The sequence below is a fragment of the Salminus brasiliensis genome, chromosome 10, assembly GCF_030463535.1.
Source record: "Salminus brasiliensis chromosome 10, fSalBra1.hap2, whole genome shotgun sequence".
Taxonomy (NCBI): domain Eukaryota; kingdom Metazoa; phylum Chordata; class Actinopteri; order Characiformes; family Bryconidae; genus Salminus; species Salminus brasiliensis.
In genome coordinates this window covers 6,901,157-6,928,967 of record NC_132887.1, presented here as the reverse complement: position 1 = coordinate 6,928,967, position 27,811 = coordinate 6,901,157, and the positions used below count along the sequence as shown (strand labels likewise).

The 27,811-nt window shown below is 43.1% G+C and overlaps 1 protein-coding gene across 3 annotated transcripts in view; it reads right to left on the bottom strand.

Annotated features, from left to right (window-relative positions):
- LOC140564036 (AT-rich interactive domain-containing protein 1B-like) overlaps window positions 1–17,338 on the bottom strand; it is a 259,481-nt gene extending 242,143 nt beyond the window's left edge. For 2 of the 3 annotated variants that reach the window (XM_072689070.1, XM_072689072.1), the window contains exon 1: window positions 15,852–17,338. In XM_072689070.1, coding sequence (XP_072545171.1) covers window positions 15,852–17,018 — 1,167 coding nt within the window. In that variant the 5' untranslated portion in view covers window positions 17,019–17,338. The remainder of the gene's footprint in view (window positions 1–15,851) is intronic. The other variant, XM_072689071.1, reaches the window with a different exon arrangement.
- Between the last annotated feature and the right edge of the window lie 10,473 nt (window positions 17,339–27,811).

The window sequence follows — 27,811 nt, the reverse complement described above, 5'->3', positions numbered from 1 at the left end:
AAAGAGAGGAAGACGAGGACAGAAAGGGGGAAAACACTGTTGTTTCATTCCACTTTCTCCTGTCGTCTGCTCTCCTCGGAGCGCAATTGATATTCACGTGCGACGGCAGGCCGCGTTTTATGAGCCACTGGGGCCGGCCGTCCCCTGCTCGGCAGAAACGCTGACGGATGGCTCTGCCGCCGCCACTGCCGGGCGTAAGCGAAAAAACGTCCTCCACCACTTTGATTGGAGCCAAGCGAAGCATTTCTCTTCCCCGTGTCTCGCACACGCACACCGCCTCACTCCATCCCTCCCTCCCTCCTTCCGCTCCACACACACCCCCCCACCCCCCCGACCCACTTGCTATCTTCGCCGGCTGCGCGCCTGGAAATGAATGGCTCTCCCCTCCGGCAGCAGCCAGCCCCTATTCTGTTTATTTAAATATTTGATATGTAAGCAGTCATAAAATAAGTGTCATAACATGCAGAGAATGACATGCGTGCGGGAAGGCCATTATGCGTAATGGGTTCTGATGCGCACAGGACCCAGAGTTTAGCCCAGTGGGGACACGTGACACGCTGAGGGAAGAAAGCCGATGGGAATGGATGTGGGGAGCATGCACGGCGCATGCAGAAATAATGCAACGCGGGCACGCATACAAACAGGGCCGCAAACACATCAACATGTCTAAACCACGCTCGGACCTAATAATGGAAAGGCGTGCATTCTGGAATGGTCTCCTGAGGAATGTATTAATATGGAAAATGCTGCATAAACTCCCTTGTGACAACAAACCACCAGTGCTGTCAAATAGAGACACTAAATTCACCCTGATCTTCATTTTACAATCAGGCAACATAGACTGACTTCCTTTTCGGGGGCTATAAGAGTTAACTCTAGTGAATCTCCTCTTCAAACACCTGTGCACACATAGCGTATATCCTCCAGCCCAAAGCAGCCATTATTGGGGAAACTCAGTGAATTCGCACCTAGTAGACACCCAGTAGGGCCTGATCGATATCCACACCTAATCAGTCCCAATTTCCCAAATTGTATTTTACATATAAAAGTACAGTTGCGTGCAAAGATTGGAGCAACCCAGTCTAACGACACTATATTGACAAAAGTATTGGGACACCTGCTCATTCAATGTTTCTTCTGAAATCAATGGCATTTTTTTTTAAACTGTGCATTCAGTGACAAGAGCGTTAGTGTGGTCAGAATGTTGGATGATCCCTAACCCTCCAATCTCATCCCAAAAGTATTGGATGGAGCTCCACCAACCATCACTCCAGAGAACACAGTTCTTTCACTGCTCCACAGCTCAATGCTGGGGGGCGTTATGACCCCTCTAGCCCATGCTTTCCATTAGGCACGCTCCAGAGGGTCCTATTCTATTGGCAATACTTCTCCACAGGGACCAGACAAGCTGAACATGCATTTATTAGAAGGACAAATAAGGATAAGATACAGCCATCACTGTGACACCTCAAACCTCCAGTCAACTCACCCTCCCACTAGTGCAACTCACCCACCCTCCAGTGCAACTCACCCACCCATCGTCACAAATACAGGCTAGTCTGCAAGTCTGAGGGTGAACGTCTCCATCAGGACAGCAGCCCTTCTCATTCGTTCCCTGCTTCCACCGTGCTAACAGGCAGGAGCTGGCTGGGTCTTGGCGAGGTCAACAAGGGGCGTCAGCACGGACCCTGTGACTTGCAAACTCATGTCACTTTCCAAAGAAACGCTCTTCCAGGACCTCAGCTCCGCTCCCGATGTGCTCTTGGCCCCTACAGCTCTTAATTACCACTAATTGGACTGAATCGCTTTTTCTCCTCCACTGACATAATGAAACAATTCATCATTAATGCTTAATGACTTGAATGATGGTACTCCGCTGATAGGCTGAGGGAAGGTCAGGGAAAAGGACAATGCCAACAAGGACAGTGAGCTGATGACATTTAGCAGGGAACAGGAAAAGTTGCTAAGGGGGTAAAGCGAGTTAATTGGAGTTTTCCACACTACTCTTGCAGCTTGGCCAGAGACAAGCCAGTCACCCAGCCGGGACGGCACCACGGCGCTCAGTGTGATTAGCATTGTGCACAGGTGGCACAACCCAATGTGAAGCAGCTCAGTGTGCTGAGTTCATTACAGGCTCTCCCAAAAAACATCTTCATCAGGGCTGTGAACTGGCAAGAACTCAGTGATACAATATGCATCACGATTCCAGTCTTTGCAATGTAAACTACACTATATGTCCAGATGTTTGTGGACACCCCTTCTAATAAAGGCATTGATAACCTATTGGCACTATGCCTAATGTTAGGAGTGGGCTTGAGGGGTATAAAGCCCTCCAGCATTGAGCTGTGGAGCAGTGGAACTGTATTCTCTGGAATGATGGATGGTGCTCCATCCAATATTTTTGGGATGAGTTGGGAAACTGGGGATGAAGTGGGATGGTGATTATCCAACATCTTAACCTTAATAGCACTCTTGTTACTGAATGCAATCAAATTCTCACACCAATGCTCCAAAATCTAGTGGAAGGTCTTGTTTCGCTTTTGTTGTTACGGATCAATTCTTTTTTAATACCCTTGGTTTTCGGAAGAAATAATGAATGAACAGTGTCCCAAAACTTTTGTCTTTTAATATAATACTTTTAATATGGTGTATTATTCATAAACCAATGTCTGTTAGATTGTGTGTACTAATTTAACTTTTTTTACTGTAACTTTTGGTCACAGTCTGTTAGTATGTTTGTGTTAGTGACTTTTATCTTTACACTGTCTGTTTTTGTATTAGTGACTTATTTTTACATGGTCTGCTTGTATTAGTGACTTTTATACTGAATTGATCTGTTTGTATTAGTGACTTTTATTTTGACATGGTCTGTTTGTATTAGTGACTTTTATTTTGACAGGGTATATTTTGAATTGATCTGTTTGGTTGTATTAGTGACTTTAATTTTGACACGGCCTGTGTGTGATGTTGCATTACATCTATATACCACCCTTAAGTAACACTGCAGTTACACGCAGAAGCCCTACGTTCTGCCCCGTTTAAGGTGGAGCAGAAAATTCCAGTAAAAAGCTGAAGAATAACTCCAGCCTCGTGAGTTTTATATATATATATTATTATATACATAAAAATTATATACATTTATATTCTAAAGCATATCATTCAGATCCAGTAAAGTACATAAGTACATCAATCAAAGTCATAAGGTGCCACCTCTTTATTTACATTTATAAAGGAACTGCTGTATTAATATAAGAAAAAAATTCTCAGGACTCTACAGATGACGATTAACCTGTAGGACTCCACAGTGCTCGTGCCAAAAGAACTCCAACAGCCAGAACTCACTAGTGAAAGGGTTTCGATTAGCGGCCAACTAATTTGGTGGCTGATTTCAGTCATTTCACTCCTATTTGCAGACCATAATATCCCGATACTCAGGTGTATCGCTATTTTCTTACACCTCTAGTCTTTCTCACACAATGCAGAGCTCGCAAGATCTCCAACTAAAAGCAGCAGCTATGTGAAGGATAAGGGGGAGGAGGTGGAGGAGGGAGGGAAATATACGATACTCCGACAGCGGAGGACTGTAATGCATTGTGCTTGGCGTGAAAAGCTTTTCTCCAGGAGTCGTCTTAATTTAGCTAAAAGCTCACAAGTGTATGGGTGTCATCTCTCTGACACATCAATTTCAGCTCAAAATGGAGACGCAGCAGCACCTTAAAAAAAAAACAAAAAAAAACAGAGGCCTGGTTTTCCACAGGGGAAACAAAGCACTTCAGCTACGCAAACTATTGATTATGGTAATGTGATCTACACAACTGTAAACAGAGAACCCTTTGACATACAGTTGACATTATAGTAACCTTTGCGTGTTTATCCTACAATGCAAATGGTGGTTCATCAAAAGACCAGACGCACGTCCTTCTCCTTCTAAGTGAAATAAAAGAAGCCTTTGTTTCTCTATTCACCCTGACAGCTGCTAAATGCAGTAGGAGCACTGAAAGGCTGATTCTATTGTACCGACTCAGGGCCTAATAACTGGCACTGTCTCATCTTCTCACTGTTTCATGATGGAGAAGCAGCTGGACATATATTCATATAATCATCGGCATATAAATATAGCCACAGACGTCTATGGATTAACATGCCTATTGATTACAAATAGAGCTGCCTCAGTGCATGAAGCACAGGAACAGTCTGATAAAAGAGTGGAAGCTGACATCCAGGCACTAGCAGCGATATTACTCCAGCACACTGGGAACGGCATTGATACAAGCCAATGGTATGAGCTGTGTAGCTGAGCAGGAGGATACAAGTACACTGATGTGCAAAATGATGCAATTAGGACTGATAATAATAATAATAATAATAATAATAATATCCGTTTACACTGACAACATGCAGCTTTGTTAGTATTTAACTGAAGCATTGCTTATAATTTAACGATTATGAGGTTGGAACCATCAGTGGGATAACATTCATTCATAGGGCAACAACTTGTACTCCCTAAAATCAGTATGGACCAATTGATGGGACAATGAGAGGGAGTGCAAACATCTGGAAGTTTGCCACTCAACGCTACGTAATACAATGAAAAATCCCCACTATTTCACAGAAGCTTTCTTCTGACCATGGCATCACCAATACTACAACTCATGATTTCTCATGACAGGAGGAACCCAACAAGAGGCTCTCCCTGTTTAACGCTATGACAGCAATACAGACTGAGGTGGAGAACCAGGGGCCGGATTCACACAAGCAAGAAAGAAAAGAAGAAAAAACTCACGGAGGATCTTAAGATAAACCTTAAGAAGTTCATAAGAATGTTCATAAATGCAGTTCTCCAAACAAATCCTCAAATATTCTCTTAAGAAAGTCTTCTTAAGACACTTAAGACACTAAATTCTTTTTAAGACACTCGTCGTTTTCTTATTTATGCCAGTGGTAACATAGCCTTTTATATCACACTTCACAGCTTATCATAAAGAATGCAAAACAACATTTTTAATTTCGCCATTCTCCGAGAAATCTGAGCAGTGGAGAGAGAGGAAACTAACAGAATTAAATTAAGCGATTTTCAAACTTTTTTTTTTAGAGCTAGAAGTGAATTTTCCTTATGTAGACACAAACAACACTAACAGCAGAATTATGTCCACTTTTATTTCCCATTAAATTAGACATTAATTCTGGTAATTCAACCATTTAAACTGATCATTTTAAAAGCTAAACTTCTGACTTCTTCATGTCTTAGTCAAGTATATTTTTGAGAACACCAACTGTTCTTTGAAGCTTTCCTTAATGAAAGGTAAGAACATGTAAGAAAAATCCAAACATTTCTGAGAAGATTTTTTTAAGAATACTTATTTTTACAAGAAAATCGATGAAGAATTTCTTTCTTAAGACACTTTTGTAAATTAAGCTCCTAAACACAAAAGGCCTTTTTTAAACTATCCAGGCTTTAGTATGATGGTAAAATCTTAACACAAAACCCTTAATATTGGAACAAACGATGAATGATTGGGCAGGTGTCCCAATACTTTTGTCCATATAATGTATTAGTGATTAAGGCTATTTTTTGTGATTGACATTTTATTACATTTTAAAGCTTGGAAAGGGAACAATGTATATAAAAATAAGAAATAGGAAATTCAAATACACATCAAATACACAATACACAAAAAAAATTAAATGAATAATATTAGAGCATAAAACTGTAGTTTTATACACAGAGACATACACACACATATACATACATACATACATACATGCATACGCACACACATACATACATATATATTAGATGATATTATCAGTTATCAAAAATGTTTCATCATCAATAAAGTCGGAGTTACAGGTGCAGCAGAACAGCATTTTCAACCTCTAGGTGGCGCTCTAGCCAGGTCTGGAACAGGTACAGTGTCGTTTACCAGCATAAAATGGCTTTTAATGGACAAATCATTTACTTTAACAACAGGCTACAAAGGGCATGTGTTATAATGTTGGTAAATAAAGAAATCTGTAGCATCTGCTCGCACTTTAACGTCTTTAGAGATGGGTGTTGATAAAGCTGTTACAAATCTACCCTGATACAGCACACACTCGCTCTGTGTGATGTGTTGTTGCTGGCTGTGTGTTCGTCCTGTAGGACAGTAGAGTGTTCGAGTACAAAAGCCTACTTTGAGATGGTAAGTAAAATTAAAAATAGTATAAATATATATATAAGTGGTCCTGTGGTCCAACTCTACCTGCCTTACAGCTCCAGTCTCAGGCTCACCTCCAGTCTCACCTGCCCGAAATATGGATACAGTCATTATTTCCTTTCTTTTTCGTACAAAAAACTGAGGGGATCTGAAATCGAGAACCCCGTGCTGAGATCTGAATGAAGCTACGAGTCGAGTGTATCATTACACAGAGTAAAACCTACATGACATATCCAAGAAAGCTGACAGCACTGCTCCTGTGACGTTTTTTCATCAACAACGCAAATATCATCAGCGTTTAATCTCCCGTCTACAGGCTTAGAAAACGAAGCATTTCCAGGCCGAGTTCTGTTCTGTTCCATCTGAAAATGCAGTGACTTGACAGCAGACCCGAAAATGACAGGCTTCATAGCCAGACGTGGCTGAAAACATCAGCCGTTCTCACGCAAGCATCCTAAATCAACACCTTTATACACGGCCAGTCAGGCTAATCAATGCCTGTCACTTTCAAATTACACAATCACGAGTCCAGGCGAGCACAAAGCCTGTCACCCTGCTTGACCGAAGTGGGCAAACCAAGGATCTGGTGGGAAAGGAAGGTAAGGGTGGGAAACAGCCCCCACACACAAAAAGGCACTATGGTAGTACTATAACAATGTCTAAACGGATCTTTTAAGAGTCTGATAAAGATTAGTGGCAGAAAATGTATGTCCAAATGTTTGTGGACGCCCCTCCTAATGAGGGCTTTTAGCTACTTCTAAGTTGCACCCATTGCTGAGACAAATGCACACACACAGAAGAAGTACTGCCAATAGAATGGGACTCTCTGGAGCAGATAAACATGAAACATACGCTAGAGGGGTATAAAGCCCCCCAGCATTAAGCTGAGGAGCAGTGGAACAGGAGTGTTCTCTGGAATGATGGATGTTGCTCTATCGAGTACTTTTTGGATGGGTTGGAGAGATGGGGATGAGCTGGGGTGGTTAATAGGCATTAACCTCTTAACTACTACACTAACTACATCTCCTGTCGCTGAATGCAACCAAATCCTCACAGCAATGCTCCTCCAAAATCTAGCAGAAAGGCTTTCCTGGACAGTAGAGTGGACATCAACTCCAACTAAAGCAGGATAAGCTCTTTTTTAATACCCTTGATTTGAGAAGAAACAATTCAAATGCAGGTGTCCCAATACTTTTGTCCATATAGTGTAGCTGTGTTGTATTTACTTACTTACTCAGATTTTATGCATATCATGGTGTGTTTTTTTTTCCGCCAGGTTCTTGCCAGTACACAGCCCTACTGACTAAGGTGATTTACACAGTACTGCATATTGTACAGTAATGCACATCATTATTATACAGCACTAGATTATGACTGCATGCCCACACTCCTTATTTCATAACTGTTCACACCACACGACCTGAAACAAGAGAAAAGCATAAGCCGCAACGTCCGTAGCATGATGCTAAAACAGCAGCAGATGTACACACACACACACACACCACCCCAGTGGGCTTGAGAACATATAGCTCTCTCCTTGGCTGCCCGCTGTGCACTGTCCTCCCGCCGGACTGCAGACGTGCTTTTCCTGGCTCTCTCCTCTCCGCTCTGAGGACGGGAGGGTTTTGGGAAGGCCCAGGGGAGCAGGAAGAGTGGCAAGGATGAAAAGATTTTTTTTCCCCTTTTCTTCCTTCAGGGAGGGCGGGAGGGTAGCAGGCGCGCTCCCATTCAACAGAAGCACGTGGCTAATTTACATGTGTGAAGGTCACAGAGGCTCTGGGAGAGGTGAGGCCACAGGACTGGCTCACTGCCAAACACTCAGGATGGAGTGACGGGAGCAAAACCAGACCGTAGAGCAGAGGTGGGTAACTGAGCTGAAATCATTATACAAAGATACATTTTTACAAATCAGAATATTTCTTTACTTATTGATTTATTGATTGATAGGTATAAAGGAGGCACCTTTAGACACACTACATTTAATACAGCAGAGCCAATTCTGCTTTCTTTAAGTCCCAGCATTGTTAAGATTGCACCTAAAGGCTTAGCACAGTACTCTCTAGCGCAGCATTTAATCCCTTAAGTCTTTTACCTTGTATCTCCATTTTTGTCTTTTTTAACTTTTCCACAAAATATGAATCTGGCGGTTGTACAATCTTTACATTGTGTCCAAATTAATTGATGACAGGACCAATAGAAATCCTCCCAAATTATGTGGAATAAAAAATATTTACATCGACTTCCATTGACAGTTCTAAAGGTGTTTTCACTTCTCCTGTAAAGTCACTATTTTGGAGATGCAAGGTTTTTGCGTGACAGCGAAAACCTGCTCCCATCCATCAATGCTCTCTTGACAAAACACCCAGCATTTCTTTATTTTTTGCATCCCATCTTCTAATCAGCTTGTCCTGATCAGGGGCTCGCCGTGGGCCCGAAGCCTATCTTGGACCACTTGGCACAAGGCAGGAATACCACCTGGAGAGGGCAGCAGGCCATCGCATGGTAGCACCCACTTAATCACTTATGCACTCACATCTAGGGCTAATGTAGCACAGCCAGTATGCAAATACATCATACAGTCATCCATGGGAATCCCTGTGGCGCTCAACCTAGCCTGCCTGCTATCCTAACCACTGATCTACTGTATAGGCTAATAAATACAAACAGTATTTAAGCAGCTGTAGCTTCTCACAGGTTTCCTCCACCTTCAAGATGCACCAGCAGAAGAGAGTTCTAGTGTTTAAATCGCCTTGAATCTCTCTCTGAAGACCACCACAAACAAAGTAAGAGATGGTTAAGCATATTTGCAACAGCTGTAGTGAACGGATGCAGTATTCATTTTTTGGCCAGGGTGCCCTTTTAGGGTTCTTTGGTCTTTGGGGATACACCATAAGAGAACACCTTCCCTGAAGAACCATGTTTGTAAATGAGGTGTGATGGGAGTGAAGAACCATTTGAACGTTTAAAAGACCTGAACATATTATAGGCCCAAAGGTCTTATGTAGGTTCGAACCATTATGGGAATTCTGGGTCAATACAGAAATCCAATATTTACACACTGTATCTGCTGGTGTTGATGCTGAGACTGATACATGAATATTAATAATAATAAAAAAAAACTAAACTAGAAACTAGGACTAGAATCAGTACTGATAAATGCTAAATAGTGTATTGAGAACTACAGTACATTTGATAAAATGCAGATACAGTATTTTAGTTGAATGTCCTAGCATCCCCCCCCAACACCCCCTATATACATATATACAGTAAAGTAATGTAGTAATTATCAGTAATTAAAATCTTTAAAACCTTTTATACAAATGCTGGGTGACCCTATTTCTGTTTTTTATAAAAGAGGACACTGGGGACACACAGATATCCACTGTATATTATATTACTGTAGCTGCAGGGGTTGAGAGGTATTTCCACCCTCACACACACACATACACACAGCCACAGTCCTACAATTTAGGCCTACTTGAAACCCCACAGCCACGACATCCTGACACATCCAGCATTTGGATCAAATGTTTTTAGGATGCTGATCAGCACACGTTCACTTCTGACTGGTAGTGTATATCGCTGCTGTCCAGTGAAAACCATGTATCTCCATTTTTGCCCGTTATTAGTTTTCTCCACGGTTTAAACCCTGTAGCTGCTTCTGTACACTGTGTAATTAACTCCGTATGAAGAGACCAATAGAAATGCTCTAAATTACCTGAATTAAACTCTTATTTTACATTGACTTCTATTCAGACTTGAATATTTTTGCCTTCTCCTGTAAAGAGATACATTATGGAGATACATGCTTTTCTTAGGATAGCATTTATATGTATATAATAATGTATACTTTTTTGTTCCTGTAAATATTTTGATGGCAGTCTCAATGCAATGAAAAGATCTTATATCTGATATCGCCGCTGTCTAAAGAAAAACATGTATCTCCAAAACACAGAGTTAATGTAGAATTATTAATGGAGTTTTTTCCACGTAATTTACAGCATTTCTATTGGTCTATTTATCCAGAATTGTTTACAGATGTGTACAGAAGCAGTTACAAGGTTTAAACGCTGGAGACAACTAAAACTGTTTGTTTTTAATATGGATGGATCGCTGTCGAGTCCAACAGCCTTTAACTTCAGCAGATAATCGCTTGTTTCATTCCCGGATTGGTCATTTTCCCAAATTTTTCGCTAATATACTTATATAACAATATTTCACATCATATAGGAGCCCCTGGTAAACCTCTCTTTCATAGCATACAGTCAGTCAGTCAGTGTGTAGGGGAAGTCCATCCCTACGTACATCTACAATCTGCTCAAACAACACACATTGTCATGTAATTTATCATGATAACGCTAACCGCACATCGCCCACCCTTACCGAAAAAAAGAGTACGGCCTGAGGCTGAAGCCACTGAGAGGCTGATAAACTGAGAGCTTTTCGAACCCCCCTTATTGCACCCCCTTCCAATGACCCAATCTCTACACACTTGCAAACACACCCTGTTCTCAGATGTGCAGGAATTCACCACTTTTGTTATGTAGTGTGAAGAGAAATGACAATAATCTGCCGTGCCTCAGGTGTACACATATAACCCCACGGGGCTTCTGAGAATGTAGCCGGGAGAATGCCCTCTGGAGTTCAAATGGGAGCTGTTTTTTCCCATTACTTTCCACCATCAGCTCCCCAAAAGCAAGCACTCAGCGGCCCCTCTTCACACCCCTGTGGAGCGCAATAACCAGAGAGAGCGGCGGTGCTGGCTGCACAGACAAGAGTGCCGCTGAACCACTCTCTCTCTCTCACACACACACACACATACACACACACATACACACACACACACACACAGGTTTTCTTTTTTTACTATACCAGAACACACCAAAGTCAGTTTTTCAGAACACAGCCAAGCACTCTAGCACATTTGTGCCTACCTGCCAACAAGCTGTTACAACACGCATGCTACCGCAGCCCTTGAAAAGAAATCACAGCTGGCTAAATTTAGAGGGTGGAGGGTGATTCAAAGCAACAAAAAAAGGGAGAGGGGGGAGGCAGCGTCTGGGTGGTCTTTTGCGGAAATCCACTTCTGAGCCATCTATCTGAACCGATTTCAACATTACGCAACTGATTTGCTTCAAAAAATATTTTCATATGTCCTCCTTAATAGCTGTGTCCCTTTTTTCTGCCTATGTCTATAATATCGTCACCAGCGGCACTGAGAACCCAGCACTGAGCGCAGTGTCTGTGCAGTCTATAGAAAATGACTCATGCCTGTGTATTGGTTCTTAGCATGTCATTAAATTAGAATTTGGCAACCTGAAAACAAACCAGGGGAACCTGAGCCACCACTGCCCCTCTTTAGACACTCTTAAAAACATAGACGCTTCAAAAGGTTCTTTGAGCGATGCCATGGAAGAGATGCTCTTGGTTCCATAAAGAACCCTGTTTTTTGAAGTGTGAACTGGTGAAGAACTTTACATTAAGTGATGGGTCTGTAGATCTTTAAAAGGTTCTTTACACCAGCTACAAACATCAATCATTTTATCAAATTATATTAAATATGCTAATTTACAAATCCATAAAATTTCAATAGTTCAGAACCTGATCACTGTCTGTAAGAACATAAGGAGACTGTTCATCATATTAAATGCTTGGTTCAAATGGGTCTTCGAGCTATGCCCTAAAAAGCTCTTGGTTCCATAAAGAACCATGTTTTTTATAACAGAGATATGAAGTGTGAAGAACCTTTAAACTGGTGAAGAACCTTCACATCAAATGATGGAGTTGTAGATCTTTAAAAGGTCTTTCTTCACACTTTCTAACACATTTCTAGTAGAAACATAGTCTTTTATGGAACTAAGGCATCGCTCAAAGAACCATGTGAAGCACCTTTACTGACTGATTTACAATGCTGTTGTGGGCCAGCTGCTAAATACCTTTCTGTAGGAACATATGGAGCCGGTTCATCATATTAAATGCTTAGTTCAAATGGTAATACCATAAAAGAACCACTTTTGGTTCCATAGAGAACATTTACATTTATGGCGTTTAGCTGATGCTCTTATCCAGAGCGACATACAAGGTTACTCATATTACAGAGGTGGGTAGTGTAGTGTAGAGTCTTGCCCAAGGACTCTAATTGGTGTAGCAAAGCACAGACACCCAGACCAGGAATTGAACCCTGGTCTCCCACATGGTGCCGTAGCTCACTGGCAGGTAAAGGTGTTATCTGTTGCGCCACATCAACCACAACAATGTTTGTAATAGAGATGTGAAGTGTGAAGAACCTTTATATTAAGTGATGGGTTTGTAGAGCTTTAGAAGGTTCTTTCCACTTTCTGAGAGTAAGGTAAATAAGGAATGATGCTATTATGGGACAGCTCCTTAATAAGCTTGGCAATGGGTCCATGATATTTCTGAAAATAATCACTTTTGGTTCCATAGAGAACCAAATGTTGGTAATAGAGATGTGAAGTGATGGGTCTGTAGACCTTTAAAAGGTTCTTCACACTTTCTTACACCTTTCAAAAGTGGGTCTTCTCTGTAAGGTAAATGAGGGACAATTATGTTAAATTATGTAAATAATCTTAAGTTACAAACTTTTCATAGCAAATCCATACAATTCCAATAATTCAGATGTCTGCAGGAACGTATGACGTAGAGACGTCATCATATTAAATGCTGAGTTTAACTGATTCTTTGATTAATGCCATAAAATAACTCCTCTTGGTTTCATAAGGTTCCATAATGTTGGTCATAGAGATAAAGTGTGAAGAACCTTCTCGTCAAGTGATGGGTTTGTAGAACTTTAAAAGGTTCCTCACACTTTGACACATTTCTAGTTCAAACATCTTCTAAGGCAGCGCTCAAAGAACCACTCGAGCCACCTTTATTGACTTTTATTAGTGTAAGGTAAATAAGTAACAATGCTATTATGGGACAGCTCCTCAATAAGCTTAGCAACAGGTCCATAATATTTCAATAATTCTGATTCCAAACACTGTCTATAGGAACATATGGAGTCCATTCACTATATTAAATGCCTGGTTAGGCACATTTGTCGCATCCAGTTCCAGAGAATTGTGTCAAAAGAACAGACAAACAACTATTCATCTATCTGAAATGATGGCTATCCAGTTGTAACACTATTATATTACTATAAATCTGGTAAGTAACAGCATAAATCAGAGGCCATTTACTGTACAAATCACCTCTGCTGGGACTTGAGTTCTCTCTGTGTAAACGCACACAAAAAAAAAAAGACCAATAAAAAGGAAAGCTCCAACATTTCAACACAACAAAATGTAGAAAGGGAGGATCCTCCGAAGCTATTCATTTCCAGCCAGTCATTCTCGGATCCCCTCGGACCGAGAACCGCCTCTGCAGTCTCTCCCAGGCCAGTCGTTCAACCTCAACCACAAAATGCGCATTGTGAACGTTCCATTCACTCCCATTCAACTCACAATCCAGCCTGAACCATGAGAAGCCACCCAGGGCCGCCAAACCTAGCAAACTGCAAACAGTCTGGATCAGACTGAGAATCTGAATGGGCAGGGATTAATAAAGTACGCAGACTGAGACCACAACCGCAAGAAAAATATGACGTACAAGGGCTCAAACAATACATCGGCTATTGTTTTCCCAGTCTTTTTTTTTTTAACAGGTATCTGAGCACTGGGGTGAAGCAGCAGCCGTCTTGTGGGAGACATAAAAGACACGTTCTGATCAGTGGCTGCTTCAGAAAGTAGGAGACTGATCCAAAAATGCATCACTTCAGAAAAGAGACATACCTCCCTTTTAATGCGTCTTGCATCTTGCTTATTTGCTTCTGCTTTCTCAAGCTACTTCAGCAGTAGTAGCCTGTGACCCTAACGCTTCCTCAGGACTGAAATAAAATCTTCAATTATTCTATTAGTGGGCTAATTACACATAGAGTGCACATATTCACAGCTGAACATTTTTTTTGTGGCAAATTGGAATTAATTGGCATTTCAACAAAACCATGGGCAGTCCTGGGATAACCCATCTGCCAATTATGTTCCTGCATGTCGCGTTTCATCCTGGAAGATGAAAACACTGCCGGGGCCCTTATCAGGAGCAACAGAGCAAATTAAAATTTCACTCAGACCATCCTAATCAGCGCGGCTAGAGCCGCCAATGTAAACAAACTCAGAAAAACAAAGCACGGGTGCAGGCGGAGGTCTGCGGCGCGGCGCGGCCGGCACCGCGGCTCCTTCAGCCTGCTGCAAATGATGGCTAAGAGTGGCCCTAACAGCTCTGTGAGTAACGGGACATAAAGGAAATAATGGCTATTATATTTGCATGAACACGACTATAATGGTCTAGGCTGGTGGCGGAGACACCTATTGAAATGGGGTGCAATCCGGCACACGGCTGTCCTTAACAATGTTTGTGTCCATTATAGGCTTTATAGGAGTGGAAAATAAGAGGAAATGAAAGCAGCCTATATATTTTCAGGCATGACACTGGAAATAAACACAGATGCAGATAATAACAACAGATTGTACACTAGTTATTTATCAAGGATTCAGATGAAAACTAACTGATAAATGATGATTATTTAAAACTACAATTTAAAAGCACCATTTCAGGCCTACTATTACAACCTAAATCAGTCCTATAACTGCAGAAAAACCTAGTTACGATCAACAAGAGGGCATCTATTGGCTACACCTTCTCTTATGCTCATATTCGAGCCTGACAGACAGAAGGCTTTTGGTAACAGGCAATAAATAGAGAGCAATTCTTTTGTGATTATGGAAATAATGCTATTCCCAGTGCTTCAGCAGAACACACAGCAGCAGCAGAAGCAGCCTCTCTAAAGAGGGACCACTCAGCGCTTTTATTTACACGTGGGCCCTGTAGAAACCCACGGCCAATCAGATGTCAGATTTGATACGGACCCGTGGATACGGCGAGCCAATCAGATGTCCGGTTCGAGGTGAACTCTGAGAGGCAGCAGGCTGTGGGAGAGCGCCTCTGTCAGTTAACCTCCACTATTTAAATTCCTCCCCTAAGGCAACAACTCAGCTCCTCTAATACTTGAATAAAGGTCTTGGTAAACACCTGAGGCCTACCAGCTGATGGCTGTGGGTCACATATAATCGCACACTGAGACATAGTCTGGCACAAATAGGCTGTGTCTGGCCTTTTTTACCCTTCCTACTTAAACTCCAGCACCTCCTTAGTTTTACACACACAAGGCCTTCCCCTTTATTATAATAATAACCTCTTGGTTGTCTTTTTTCGGCCGTATTTACAGCCGATTTCTCAAGGTTACAAATAAGCAGGTTGCTTGTGATGTAAATTCGGCATCGGCATTTAGTTCTCAGTCACGCAGCACAACAAAAAAAGCTTACAGGCTGCTTAACAAAGCAAACACATAATGGAAAAAAATGAACATGAAACAGCATTTTAGAAATGATTCATGCAAGTTTATAGGCTTTTATTTGGTGGGCCTAGAACTGTCTGTGTGCACACTCCCATAATTGAGGTTTGAAGTTTTCTGGCTGTTATTTTAACCTTAAAAAAGAAAAAAAATATTTCTTCAGACACAAAATGAAAACTTACACGAACACAAAAGTCTAACTATATATTTTTATCTATTTATAAGTGTAGTTACAGTAAAGTTACCTGATTCCGGCTCACGCTTTGCGCACCGCTCCCAGCACCCCCTCCAGGGTGAGCTGTGTGTCCCCCCCAGCCATGGCCTGGGGCCCCAAACTGAGAAGTTAAATCTTTACTGCTGTAGTCATAATATCCTCCACCATAACTGCGCCTTACCGGCCCCGGAGAGGTGAGCAGCTGGTTCAGGGTGGGCGTCGCTCCAGGAGGATGCTGATTCTGTGCCGCGAACCTCTGGAAGCCTCCAACACCACTGCCACAGGAGGGCATGGTGGGTTTAGGGTGATTGGAGGCTGAGCCGCCAGTGCCTTGGCCCAACATGCCGTAGCCTGGCCGGTAGCCTGGATAGGGGCCGTACTGACCACCCTGGTAGGCCTCGTGGGAGTTGGGGCCAGGCTCCACGTGATCAGCCGTGGGATACATCAAGCCGGTGCCAAAACCTTGCTGACCACCATGCTGATCAAAGCAAGGGCCTGTTCTCGAATTCCCACCAAAGAAACCAGCAAAGTCCGAGCCTGAGCCTGAGCCTGAGCCTTTCCCTCCAGAGCCTTGGTTGTGCCCACTGTGATTGCCCTGCTCGTACCGGCTGCCCAGTGGCTCTCTGCGGGGCATCTCCTCCCCACTTTTACTCCACACCAGGTCAGACTGGCTGCCCAAAGCAGCATGCTCTTTCCCGGCGCGCTGACTCTCACACTCTCCTTGACCCTGGTGGTGGTGTTGGTGTTGGTGTTGGTGGTGGTGGTGGTTACTTCTCTGATTGTGCTGCTGGAGCTGGTTGAAGTGGTGAGGTGCTGTGGGGTGGTGGGGTGGGTGCAGATCTCCGCCGGCGCTCCTCAGCTTGTGGTTGGCCACCAAGCCAGCGTCCATGGTTGGAGAAGTGGATGGCACCGAGGTGGACCCTGAACTTGTCCTGCTATTTGCGCTCTGCTGCTGAGATCCATTGGCTGGGGCGCAAGCTCGGCGAGCCAGGCTCAGCTCATCAGGACGCGGGTGATCTACGTTATTCCTCACGTCTCCTGATCCCTGACTTGGTCCTCCTCCTCCTCCTCCTCCTCCTCCTCCTACTCCTCCGCCTAGTCCCTTTTTCCCAGAGTTTAGGTCCTGCCCCAAACCCCCGGACAGACCCTTGTTCTTGCTGCCAGACGCAGCCGGGGCTGATGCCACTTGCGCGGCCATGGTCACTCCAACATCTCGGGCAGTGACTCAAACGCGGAGAAACATCACAGCCAACCGTGACCAGCAAGAAACGTATCGTCCAAAAAAAGAAGAAGAACAGACAGCTGAACAAAGCCAATGCAATCAAACCGTTTCCAAAGCGTCTCCTCTAATATCCGTGATGAAGGTGTCTGCTGTCCGGCTGCTGTCCGGCTGCTGCTGACCGCTCAGTGGGGCTCCATGCTGAAAGTTTTTTTTGCGTCCAGCTTTAAATGAAACTTTTCCCTTCCCCTGTTTCTCTCTAACCCGGATATGGGGAACTGCTCGGCTGCAGAAGCCTGTGTGTGTGTGTGGCTCAGCATGGCAAGAGAGAGCCGAGCTCCGGCAGCCTCTCCTCCTGCCTCCCCCCCCACCCACCCCTCCACAAGCCCTGCCAGCACTAAAACCCGGACTGGAGCTCAGGGAGCCGGAGCGAGAGGCAGTGAGGCTGAGACGACCGGTACAGATCCCACACTAGATGACATCCATGATAGTGGGGAAAAAATGCCTGGCCACAGGGTGTAGCCTTGACCAGCATAGGGTGTGTCTTCTTCTGAGGTTTATGGTGTAAAAGCTGGTCCACCAGCATGACCAACCAACCTAACCAAGTTAGTCAACCAGCATAACCGTCATGACCATCGCGCTGGTTGACCAGAATGACAAATTTGACCATTGCCTTGGTCATCAAAGACCAGCTTAGACGTCCTGGCACCAGTTACCAGCAAAGATCCCTTTCCAGTACACTACAATATACACTCAAAAGGCCAACGGCTCTGTAGTCTCCAACCCTCATCTTGGAGAGCTACCTGCATGCAGGTTTCAACGCCCAACCAATCAGGGTGGGTCAGGTGGGTGGATCTGGGTTGGTTGCATGGTCTGCAGAAAGGTAGTTCTTCAGGGGCAGTGTTGGAGACCACTGTGGGCTCCACAGCCAGTGTGGGCATCTGTTAGCCGGTGTAGCTGAATTAGTGCTTAGTGTTCTCCTCCAAGCGTGTTGAGCTGTCCAATGATGTTTTGATGGTGGAAGTGTGAAAAGATGTGTAGGAGCGTCACGTGACTTGGAGCAAGCATGTCCTAGGCTTCACCCTCTCAACGCTGCTGGCACTATGTGATGGGATAGACTTATCTAGTGGTCAGAGTGGTCCAGCGGACTAAGGCGCTGCCACTATGACCGAGCTGGTTCCAATCCTGGGTCATGCTGCCTGCCATCAGCTGCCGGAGCCTGAAAGAGCACAATTGGCCTTGTTCAAAAAATGTTCATGTGTTGGAGGAGGCATGAGGCATGTGTTAGCCCTCACCTTCCCTGTGGGAGAGAGTACTAATGAGTGAGTTGGGTAATCAGTCATTTTAAAAAGGCATTTTATTAACTTAAGTAACTATAAATAAACACAGTAGCAAAGTACAATTACTCAAGTATGTCGAATCTTACAGCAAACCCAGACAATAGTTTGCAGACAATAGACTGTAATATATGACAGAATAGCACACATGCTATACATTACTGTAGACCGAGCCACAGGAAGGTCAATATCAAAATAGTGGGAATAATATCAGTATAGTATTATTCAGCACTATACAGACTACTGTACATCTGACTCTGGTTCTAGATATTTCTGCTGAACTACTACACACTGCTACATTTCAGTACAGAGACTGTTTTAACATGTGGCATTATGTCCACGCTTTACAAAAGTCTTCAAAGATGGTCAAGCTGTGAAAATGGTCATTCAAATGTGAGTTGAGGTCTTTTGAATGTTTACTCCAAAAATGCAAAAATGCAATTCTCAAATAACTAAATAACTGATCTGTTTCAGTTCAATAAAAATGTAAATATGTGTTTTTTTATGTGATAAAATATTGAAGTAACATTTCTTTTGGACTCCTCTGGACCTCGGAGTTACACTCTGTCCAGACACAGTACCTGGGGCCTACTCGGGGGGTCATATCCACCCATTCTTTTATTTGCAAGGATAGAAAAACAATGAATAGTCCAGTTTGATCAGGAGAAACTCACTGGACTGCAATCAGCAACACTGTAAACGTACACACTCAGGGCCCCCTGGTGGCTCAGGGACCTTATGCGACTGCCTATGCTGCTCTTAGGAAGAAACAGCCCTGCATCCAGATGATGAAGAGACTCAGTAGTTGGATATGATTGGCTGGATTACAGATTAAGTTCAACTCAGGGAAGTGGATCTTCAGAAAGAGGAGTGGTGACCACTGATGTAGAGGACCACCTTCATCACTAACCTTACTAAAATGATTTACCTATGCCCTTATTGTGGACTTTTGAAGGCCTACCTGGTCTGTGGGGTGCTTTACAGGGTTTAAATGGTGTAAAATAATGATATGAATGAAGTCTGAGTTGAAAACAGTGATTCTGTACTTGAATCTGGAAGCGTCCACCTCTAAGTGAGGCCTGTCAAAATAAAGTGCTGGAAACGGACACGGCTCGGATGGATGGTCGCCCCATAAATGTCACAGAAGCTTATCCATCATAGGTCATGGATCAATGTAGACTGCTGTTTCCCAGCTCTGTCCTGTAGTCCACCTGCACTGCACAGGTTCAGTTTCTCCGGCTCTTATTCACCTGATTCAGCTCCAGAAGGACCTGATCATTAGATAATGATGTGACTCAGGTGCAGGCAAACAAACATGAAGCTGTGCCAAGCAGGTGGATACAAGCGCTGGGGAACACTGTGGTACATTCATGTTACTACAGACTCTTAAAAATGAAGGGGCTTCAAAGGGTTCCTTGAGCGGTGCTGTAGAAGAACCACTTTTAGTTCCATAGAGAACCACGTTTGTGATAGAGACTGTATGAGTGTGAAGACCTTTTTGATGGCCTAAAACATCTCATAAAGGTTCTTCAGCAGTTGAAAGGTTCTTTACACTCACAGATCTTTATTTCAAATATGGTTCTTTATGGAACCAAGTGGTTCTTCTATGTGGTCGCTCAAACAACCAGTTGAAGCTTTCTTTTTATTTTAGATAGGAAATAGGCAAGACTTTCACCCTCAGGAGTGTCAGACTATATAGATTAATGTGATGATGATGATGATTAATAATAATAATAATAATAATAATAATCTCATTTTATCGTTTAATCTTTAGTTTTGTGAGTGAAAAAACTTTTCAGTGTTTGAACAGGTGGCACAGGCAGGTTCTTCATACTCACACATGTCTATTATGGTTCTTAATGGAACCAAAATGGTTCTTCTATATTATTATATTATATATTATTATTATTATTATTATTATTATTATTACTATCAATTAGATTCTGACATCCCTGAAGGTGAAAAAAAAGGTCCTTCACATGTTTTTTAGAGGTGCAGGGTTTGTGTGTGTGTGTTTGGGGGAGGGGGGTCCTTCTGGGCATCCACTAAAATGTGCAGTGTGTGTACCTACAGGAACAAGGTTGTTTTAGGGCATTGTTAAAAAAAACATTTGAAGGAACTTTTATCATTTTTAAGTGTAAACCGACCAATAGGCAGGACATTAACCTTTAGAGATGTCAGAATCTAACTGATAATAATAATAATAATAATAATAATAATAATAATAAATTGTTGCTTATTTTACTGTTAAGGTCTTTTGTGATCACACCTTCACTGATTTTCTGTGTGTGTGTGTGTGTGTGTGTGTGTGTGTGACTCACTCAGTGTGCGGAGGAGCAAAAGTGGAACTGCAGACTCCATGCCTGGTTTTGCTTTGGCCGTCGCTTGCGACTCAATCCTGTTTATGCACCCCTGAACGCTCAAATCACACGCAATCACAGGATCTGTGTGGTATTCTTCTGGATCTCTTCAGAATAAGTACAGAGTTCTCTGAACCAGCCCGAGCCGGAGCTTCATCAGCAGTGGACTAATCAGCAGGTCAGATAATGTACAGCTTATTTACACTTGAAGAGAACACACAGGGAGACATGGGCCTGTGCTGACCACTGACCACTGCTGTACAGCTTATATCTTCTTCCTTTAATGATTCATCACAGACATATGAAACACATTTTGGGTCTGTATGTGAAATGAGCTGACCCGGGGGTACACAGGATCTCCAGCGTTCTACTTTATTATACAAGTTGTGGTAGAGATCATCCCTGTGTGTTTCCTACAGATCATATATGTTCTGAGGAATGAGGCTAATATGCCATATTACATATTCAAATTACGCTTTCGTCCACTGCAAAACTGTACAATTACAGTCAAGCCAAAGAAGGCCCAGCATAAGGACTCCAAGAACACTTAAATGTGTTTATTATATACAGTAAATGCTTTCCCCTTACCTTTCTGCAGACAACCCACACAGAAATCCAATATACTGCCATATATGAACATGTATTATAACGGGTTGGGTATATATTTCAAATGTATATGCATATATTGTACACATATACATCTGTATTATATATTGGACACATAAACATGATATATGTAACATGCATATATGTTTGATTGATATGTAAATACATGTATGTACAAATATGGAAAAAAAAAAAACACTATATGGACAAAAGTATTGGGACACACCTCTTAATCATTAAATTCAGGTGATTCTTTCAGTCCCATTCAGCCTCAGCTGTATAACATCAAGCCCCTAGCCATGCAGACTGCCTTCCCACACATAGTGAAAAATGGGAGGTTCTAAAGAGCTCACTGAACTCCAGCGTGGTTCTGTATGTAATAGGAGACACCGCTGCAACAACAACAACAACAACAACAAGTCAGCTGGTGAAATTTCTTCCCTCCTAGATCTTCCTCCATCAGCTGTGAATGATGTTATTGAACAGTGGAAGAGTTTAGGTCAAGTGTCAGACCACGTAAAGTTACTGAGTGCTGATTCAATAACTGCAGAGCTCCAAACCCGCCGTTAGATCTGCAAAGGGGGCCAACTCCACACTAAGGCCTATTGATGTAGAATGAGATCATAAAAAAAAAGCTCAAGTGGGTGTCCCAATACTTTTGTCCATATAGTGTATATTGTTAAATATGTGTTACACTCATTATTAAAATAGGTTGGCTTATGTGTCACATATTTCAATTTCAAGTGATGATGAACATGAAAGAATTCTGTATATTCTAATATATCATCACTGTCACACACAACCCTTGTATCTCCATTTTTGACCGTTTTTAACTTTGTAAATAATTTGAATCTGGCAGTTGGTTCTGGCATTGGGTCAAAACTTCATACTGGAAAATGGACCAATAGAAATAACCCTAAAATGACTTGGTATAAAATCTTTTTACATTGACTTCTATTAAACGTTAAGTTTCTTTCCATCTTTTGTAAAGTTGCCAGTTTGGAGATGCAAGGTTTTTGCAATATAGTGACAATATGTCATATTTCCAATCAATAATTTTTCAGTTTGGGAAATCTTATCTATAATCAGTTATCAATTGTGCAGATGTGAGTGCATAAAATTTTCCACCATAGGCATCAGGATGGTAAGAAGATGTACTGTGGTGGTAGTGGTGGTGGTGGTGATGGTAGAGGGGGGTGCAGTGTGCAGTCTGGTCCCCGGTGACATACAGGAGCACACTCCAATGTCCCTGAATTAATCTAGAGACACGCTGATCCATTTGAATGGGAAAGAAGAACAATGGCACATTGGCTCATTTGCATTAATGTTTAATTTATAACTGTAAGCGCCTTGTGATACATCAGGGCCGAAACCAACATTTTTAAGAGGACGCAGGAAATGAAGGACATGAAAGGAAGTGCACTAGCACTAGTTCCTAGCGCTGGACTGCGGACAAGTGGCGAGCAGGCCAGGCAGTCGTGAGCGGAGAGGGGCGCAGGTTGGGTGGAAAATCTGTGGAAAAACTAAAACCAGTGAAGAGTCCACAAAGGAGATGCTAATAGACTGTATTTGCGTGTATGAATATGGATGTCTTTGTGGTTCTCACTAATGTGCCGGGTTATTGTGTTTGTGAGGATGCTGGCCCATCGGGTGCGTGTGTGTCTGTGTGTTTGGGGGGGGTAATATGCCACCATGTACGTGTATGTGTGTGTGTGTGTGAGAGAGAGAGAGAGAGAGAAAGAGAGAGAAAGAGAGAGAGGGCTATGGAGGCTCTGTTGGAGGGGAATCTGCAGGGATCTCCCCGGCAGCAGCAGCAGCACACTCGGCCAGGCGCAGAAAGTGGGTCAGCTCAAAAAAGCTCCGTATTCACTGAAGCCCTGTTCAGCAGCGCTGTACCAGCGTATGAGAGTGTGTAGGAAACGAGGAGTGTATCCATGTTGTGCAGCTAAATGCAGAACGTGGAAAACTATTTTTTTACACAAATAAACCTGTTTTTAACACATCTGCCCATTACACCACTCGTCCGCCTGATTAATACGTGTGGAAGTATGTGGAAATATGTGTTTTCTAGCTCTGTCTGGAACACAATTTTCTCACATGGAAAGGCATCCTGCTCGACACATTAATCTAGAGCACCCTGCTAGTCAGAGACCACCCTTCATTTATTTAATTCCCAGCTAAAACAGCTGTTAAATACAATCTCTTCATTCTTCTGGAGATATTTCTGGGGATCTGATAAACACACAATCATCCAAAGTGAAAAAAATGGATGTTCCAAAACTAGAGGTCAAAAAATGCTTAAATGGGACCCATAATAACCGTGCAAGCCTTGGTAGACCATCAACACTGCCCCCATCAGCCCCTATATCTCCTCTGTCTGCAAATTTTTTCCCCCAATTTGGTACTGCTAATTAACCCACCCGTTTATAGCTCCCCCTAGCATTAGCAATGCTCCCGACACTGGAAGGGTAAGGACTCCTCTGAAATAGGCTAAGCCAGCCACCGCCTTTTTTTGAAACACTGCCAGGCAGCCTACACGCTCTGAGGAAAGCGCCGGGTCCCCAGCTTATTCATCATCATTACTCTCATCATCATCATGATAATTTTATCATAATTCTTTATTAGGATATTATTATGATTATGTTGCACATCTGAGCAGTAGAACAGTCTTTTGTGGTGGTTCAGTGACTTTTATCAATCATTTATAGTAAAGTAGTTCTGACCAGACGAGGATGGGTCGGGTCTCCCCTGTCTCCCCTGAGTCTTGGTTCCTCCCAAACTTTCCTCCTCCAGCTCTGAGGACGTTTTTCCTTGCCACTGTGGCCTTTGGCTGCTCACTGATAGTCTTAGGATTTTGGGTCTTGTTGATTTCTTGTCCTGACTGACTTGACTGATTCTGTAAAGCTGCTTTGTGACACCAGTTGTAAAAAGCTCTACATAAATATTTTTGATAAACATGTATATAAATATATACACAAGCACAAGAGGAAAACCCTGGAGGCCAGTTTCTCAGACAGAGATGAAGCCTAAGCCCACACTAAATAGGATTTTCAGTGGTGAAACACCATTGGCATTGCAATTAAGTCTAAGACTAGGCTTACCAGTTTAATCCATGTCCAAGAAACTGTCCCTGTTTTTCACAAATAAACCCATTTTTAATACATCCGTATTTTCCGCCACACGGAACTATGTGATAAATGTGTGTGTGGGTGTACATAGTATTTTCAGAACCCCTCATATGAGTCATACTATACACACAAACAAACACACACACACACAAACGCACGAGACGGGGCTGTCATGAGTCCACCTTGCTGTGTGTAAGTGCATCCAATTGATCCAAAGCCTTTTAATTTCAGGCTTGGCTAAATAACAGCATTTGCATTGATCAGTGTGCAAGGACAAGCAAAAAGAGAGCCTGCGAGGGCCCTCAGAGAGACGGAGGGGGCCGGACGCCTGAGGGAGAGAGAGACAAAGCCGCCTATGCTCTAAAATACACTCCATGGAATAAGAAGCCATAGGGGAATGCTTATAGAGTTCTGCTGTGAAATGAAGGACTGAGAGCAGAGGTGGGTGATACGCTAAAAGTACGCTGTGTGGACAAAAGTATTGGGACACCTGCTCTTTCATTGTTTCTTCTGAAATCAAGGAGATTAAAGAAAATAGTCTATCCTGTTTTTGTTGGAATAACTCTCTCTCTCTCTGTGGTTCCAAAAAGGCTTTCTACTACTTTTTGAGGATTTTGATTGCAGACAAGAGCATTAGTGAAGTCAGGAACGTTGGATGATCACTACCCGACCTTATCCACAATTGGATGGAGCTCCATCATGGCAGAGAACACACTTTCACTGCCTCCAGAGGGTCCTTTTCCATTGGCAGTACTTTATGCACAAGGGCTAGACAAGCTGTTGGTGTGCATTTACACATCCGTGTCAGCAATGGGTGCATCTAGCATTCATTAGAAGGGGTGTCCACAAACATTTGGATATATAGTGCAGAGTGTATACCTGTATAGCAGAGTATATACATGCAAAGTGGATTGTGACAAATTGACCATGACTTTTTGAATGTATCATCATGCTGACCACCACCAATGTTGACACATTAGTTTTCTTACTCCAAGTGCTGTAAACCTTAAGGGGACTATAAGTAAAACTGGTAAAACTGTACCCAGCCCTTAGTACAGTTCCTGGGAAATTTTCAGGTGGGCAAGAGCCTCAAAAGAGGTGGAACAAAAGTTGCAGTAAACAAACAGTGACTAAGTGCATTAGTTCTGCACCAGATTAATGAGCTACTGCTGTTTTCTACTGAACACATAGATTTCACTGTTTGGAAAATGTCCCCACACCAACTAAAATGTACATTCTGACTGCTTCTGAAGCTGGGTTTGAGTATCTGCTTGTCTGTATCTGCTGGTCAACGCACCCTGCAGTTTCAAGAAAATGAAGATTCTATCAGATGTTAGTGGCCTGAACTCCCTCACCCCCATGGTCTTGGCAGCCATGCTAGTTTTTGCAAGATAAAGTTGATTTGGCCAACACTGTTCATACTGAGGACATCATGTCTGTTTACTAGGATCCTCATGGCAAGTATGAACGCATCTATCCATCCATCCATCCATCCATCTTCCTGGTCAGGGTCCATGGTGGAGCCGTCCCGTATTATCACTGGGCGCAAGAATACCCCTTGGGCCTGCGCCAGTCTATCACAGGGTGCCATCCACAACTATTCAGCCATAATTAAGTATAGCCAACACACCTACCACATGTGTTTTTGGAGGTGGGAGGAAACTGGAGTATAACTCACATGGACAGAGGAAAACCCACATGGACATGTGGCTGGAGTGAGGACTGGACCCACAACCCCAGTCCATGCATTACCTGTGCGGTCCAATATGAACTCTTAACACTGGTTACATGAGTGATACCATGGTTTTTACTGGTAAACGTATCCTGGCTATTCTGAGTGTTATACTAGCCTGGCCTAATGGATATTTAGCTGGAGAAGTAAGCAGCTAAGCTAGGTAGAAAAGCAGACACCAACCATGCCTTGACATTGGAAAAGTGTGTAAAGGCTTGTTGATACAGCTTTCTCTCCGTACTCTGCGTTCATTTCGTCCGTATTTGTTCTCTAAAGGCTTGCGGATATGGACAGAAGTATATGGACGTAGCAGTACTACCGGAAATTGTGAGGGCAGTATAGTCAACAGTTCAAGTGAACACTGTTTTCACAACATTTTCACAACCTTCCCCTCCGAAACGTTTGACTATGAACTGCCCTCTAATGGATGTATTGCTTGGATCTATGCCAACATTAATTATGCGGGCAGCGACGGACATATTAATATTCGGACGTAAAAAGAGCATAAATGAGCCTTAACTGGGAGATTCATATGGTAGCACCTGGAGAAACAGCAGGAACCGTGTGCTGCTTTTAGAAAGCGAGAGAGAGAGAGCAGGCCGAGAACAGAGCCTATATGTTTTTATTTGTATGGGTTGAAGGCAGACGGGCGAGAGAGAGAGAGAGAGAGAGAGAGAGGGGGGGGAAAAAGAGAGAAAGGATTTAGTCAGAAAACACTTACCTACTCCCCATGGCTCGGGCTGCGTAGCGGAGTCTTCCTGATGGCTGTCATTGGCTGCGCTCTTCACACAGCCCCTCTCTGGTGAAGTGTGTGAAGTGTCCCCCGAGAGGCACAACTCAAAGACTGCATTTACAAGATCCACAGCGCGCCCACTTTTAACTGTCTGCGCTGAATTTAACTAAATCCCTTTGATGTGAAAACTTAATGGTAAGAACTCGCCGCCAGTCATCGCTAATGTTAGCGGGCGAGCGCTAAGCTAGGCTCTCAGCGTTACAAGCTGGAGGAGTGTGTACAGCCGCACTTCCACTTTCTTTCTGCAGTTTATCTTTCTACTTAGAGATACAAGCTGGCTTTATCCATCATGTATGAGGGCCGAGCATTGTGCACGGTTCAGTGCGAGGCATACACTGTACGCTGTCCAACAGTTTGTGGACTAACCCTTTTAATGGCACAGATGTGGCAGCTTGTCTACACAGTGTAAAGAAGCACTGCCGATGGAATAGGCCTCTCTGGAGCAGATACACATGAACCTGTTGGCACCATGCTGCCTAATGCCAGGCGTGGGCTAGAGGGGTACAAAGCCCCCCAGCTTTCAGCTGTGGAGCAGAGGAAGCACTGTGTTCTCTGGAATGATGGTGGTGCCAAATCCAATACTTTTGGGATGAGTTGTGGATGAGGACGGGTGGTGATCATCCAACATCCTCACCGATCTCATTAACGCTCTTGTTGCTGATTGCAATCAAATCCTCACAGCAATGCTCCTCTAGTAGAAAATCAAGTAGAAAGCCTTCTTCCCTGGACAGTAGAGGCAGTTACTCCAACAAAAGCAGGATCAACTCTTTTTTAATTCCCTTGATTTTAGAAAAAAAAGAAGGTGAAAAAGAAGAG